Raw genomic sequence first — 1,998 nt, 5'->3', positions numbered from 1 at the left:
CTTAAGGATATATATATATAGAATTGCAAGTCCAGAAATACACCCCTATATTTATGGGCAATTGATACTTGACAAGGATGCCACCACAATTTACTGGGGAAATAATAATCTTTTTTAAAAATGGTGATAGAAAAACTAAATGCACATGCAGAAAAATGAAGTCATATCATATACCAAAAAGAACTCCAAATGGATCAATCAAAGACCTAAGTGTAAGGGCTAACACTACAATATTCTATCTTCCTATCTTGCCAAAAAATACTTTTATAGCAACAAATTAAAAAATTGTTTAAATTTATGGTTTTATCTGACTGAACGTCATCAAAATAGGAAAGATGATTGAATTTAATTATTACTGTACATGTTTGTATATTTTGTCAATGGATTGGCAATGTCTGGATTAGTAACAAAAAAAGATATGTATAACCCATAAATTATTGTTCAATCACTAAGTTGTGTCTGACTCTTTGCGACCCCATGGACTGCAGCACACCAGGCTTCCCTGTCCTTCACTATCTCCCAGAGTTTGCTCAAACTCATGTCCATTGTGTCAGTGATGCCATTCAATCATCTCATCCTCTGTCACCCCTTCTCCTCCTGCATAAATTATTGCATGATTTATTAGCTTGCTAGGACTGCCATAACAAAGTACAACAAAAATTGTGAATTAAACATTAGAAATTTATTGCCCCACAGTTCTTGAGGTCCATGATCAATGTGTTGGCAGGGCTACGCTCTTGATGATGGTGCTAGGAAAGGATCTGTTCCAGGTTTTTCTCCCAGCTTCCAGTAGTTCCTTGGCTTGTGACAGTATAACTCAGTCTTCAAATGGTGTTCTCCCTGTGTGAGTGTCTCTTTGTCCAAATTTCCCCCTTTTAAAAGATCATCAGTCCTATTGGATTAGTGATCCACCCTACTCCAGTGTGACTTCAGCTTAATTAATTACATCTACAAGGACTCTATTTTCAAGTAAGATCATATGATGAAGCAATGGGGATCAGGACTTCAACAAATGACTTTCAGGAGGGACACAGTTCCATCAATAACAGATTTTTTTTCATAAGTTAATATTCTTGCTTTCATTTCAGCAAAATAATTAGTGATACTCACCATCACCAATCATAAAAGAAAAAAAAAAGACAAGGCACAGCAGGGTAAATAGTTTAAGATTGACTACTTTGAATAATTCCAGTGGGCTCTGGACTATAGACTTGGTCTCTAGTTGCCTGATACCCAGCCCTGGGATGATTTAGAGCAGGGGAGATACTGGTTTAGTGTGAGAGTTAGATAAGGAGATGGTTGAGGGTATAGACTCAGGATTGATTGGTTTGCACATTAAAGGCATGCTCAGTAGACAAATAGTTATTATCTGTAGGAATTAGCTAGCCTTTGGAGGAGTATTCTCTCCCTGGGTCCCCAAGTGCCAGAGCATCAAAAAGATAGAAAATAGGGCCTGGGCTCTGCACTCAAGCAAGGCGATTGTGGCATCAGCTGGTTCTAGGCCATTTGAGCTCCAGTCAGGATGATCAAGGTTGTGGCAGTGACTGTCTGGGGAAGAAAGTCTGCATTAAATGCAATACTGATGACACCACTGGGGACCTTAAGCTGATCACAGCTCAAACTGGCACCTGTTGGAAAAAGATGGTATTGAAAAAATGGTACATAATTTTTAGAGACCATGTGTCTCTGGGGGACTATGAAACCCATTATAGGATGAACCTGGAGCTTTATTATCAATAGAGGAGAATTCCTCTTCCCTGCCCTTCCCTCTTTTCCCACATTCCTCCCCCTACCCCAACTAATATGAATGCTTGTTTTTGGAAACTCATGTTGATAAAAACTTAGAGACTGAAAAAAAAAAAAAGAATACAAAAAAAAAAAAAAAAGCTAATACAAGATTTGACCTGTAATGATTGGATGCCAAAGAGGCAAACACAGAATCTAATAAAATATAGCTAGAACAACTTCATCCCTACTGGGAAGCTATAATCAAAAAAT

The 1,998-nt window shown here is 37.9% G+C and overlaps 1 protein-coding gene across 1 annotated transcript; it reads left to right on the top strand.

Annotated features, from left to right (window-relative positions):
- The first annotated feature begins 623 nt into the window (after nt 1–623).
- On the top strand, nt 624–1,740 carry LOC129656206 (ubiquitin-like protein 5). Its single transcript, XM_055586933.1, has 2 exons — nt 624–848; nt 1,542–1,740. Exons 1-2 carry the CDS (start codon nt 829–831, stop codon nt 1,738–1,740), a joined length of 219 nt encoding a protein of 72 aa, XP_055442908.1. The 5' UTR covers nt 624–828.
- The last annotated feature ends 258 nt before the right edge of the window (nt 1,741–1,998 follow it).

The sequence above is a fragment of the Bubalus kerabau genome, chromosome 6, assembly GCF_029407905.1.
Source record: "Bubalus kerabau isolate K-KA32 ecotype Philippines breed swamp buffalo chromosome 6, PCC_UOA_SB_1v2, whole genome shotgun sequence".
NCBI classification, from domain to species: domain Eukaryota; kingdom Metazoa; phylum Chordata; class Mammalia; order Artiodactyla; family Bovidae; genus Bubalus; species Bubalus kerabau.
The sequence above is the reverse complement of the archived record's forward strand: the minus strand, read 5'-3'. Positions and strand labels throughout refer to the sequence as shown.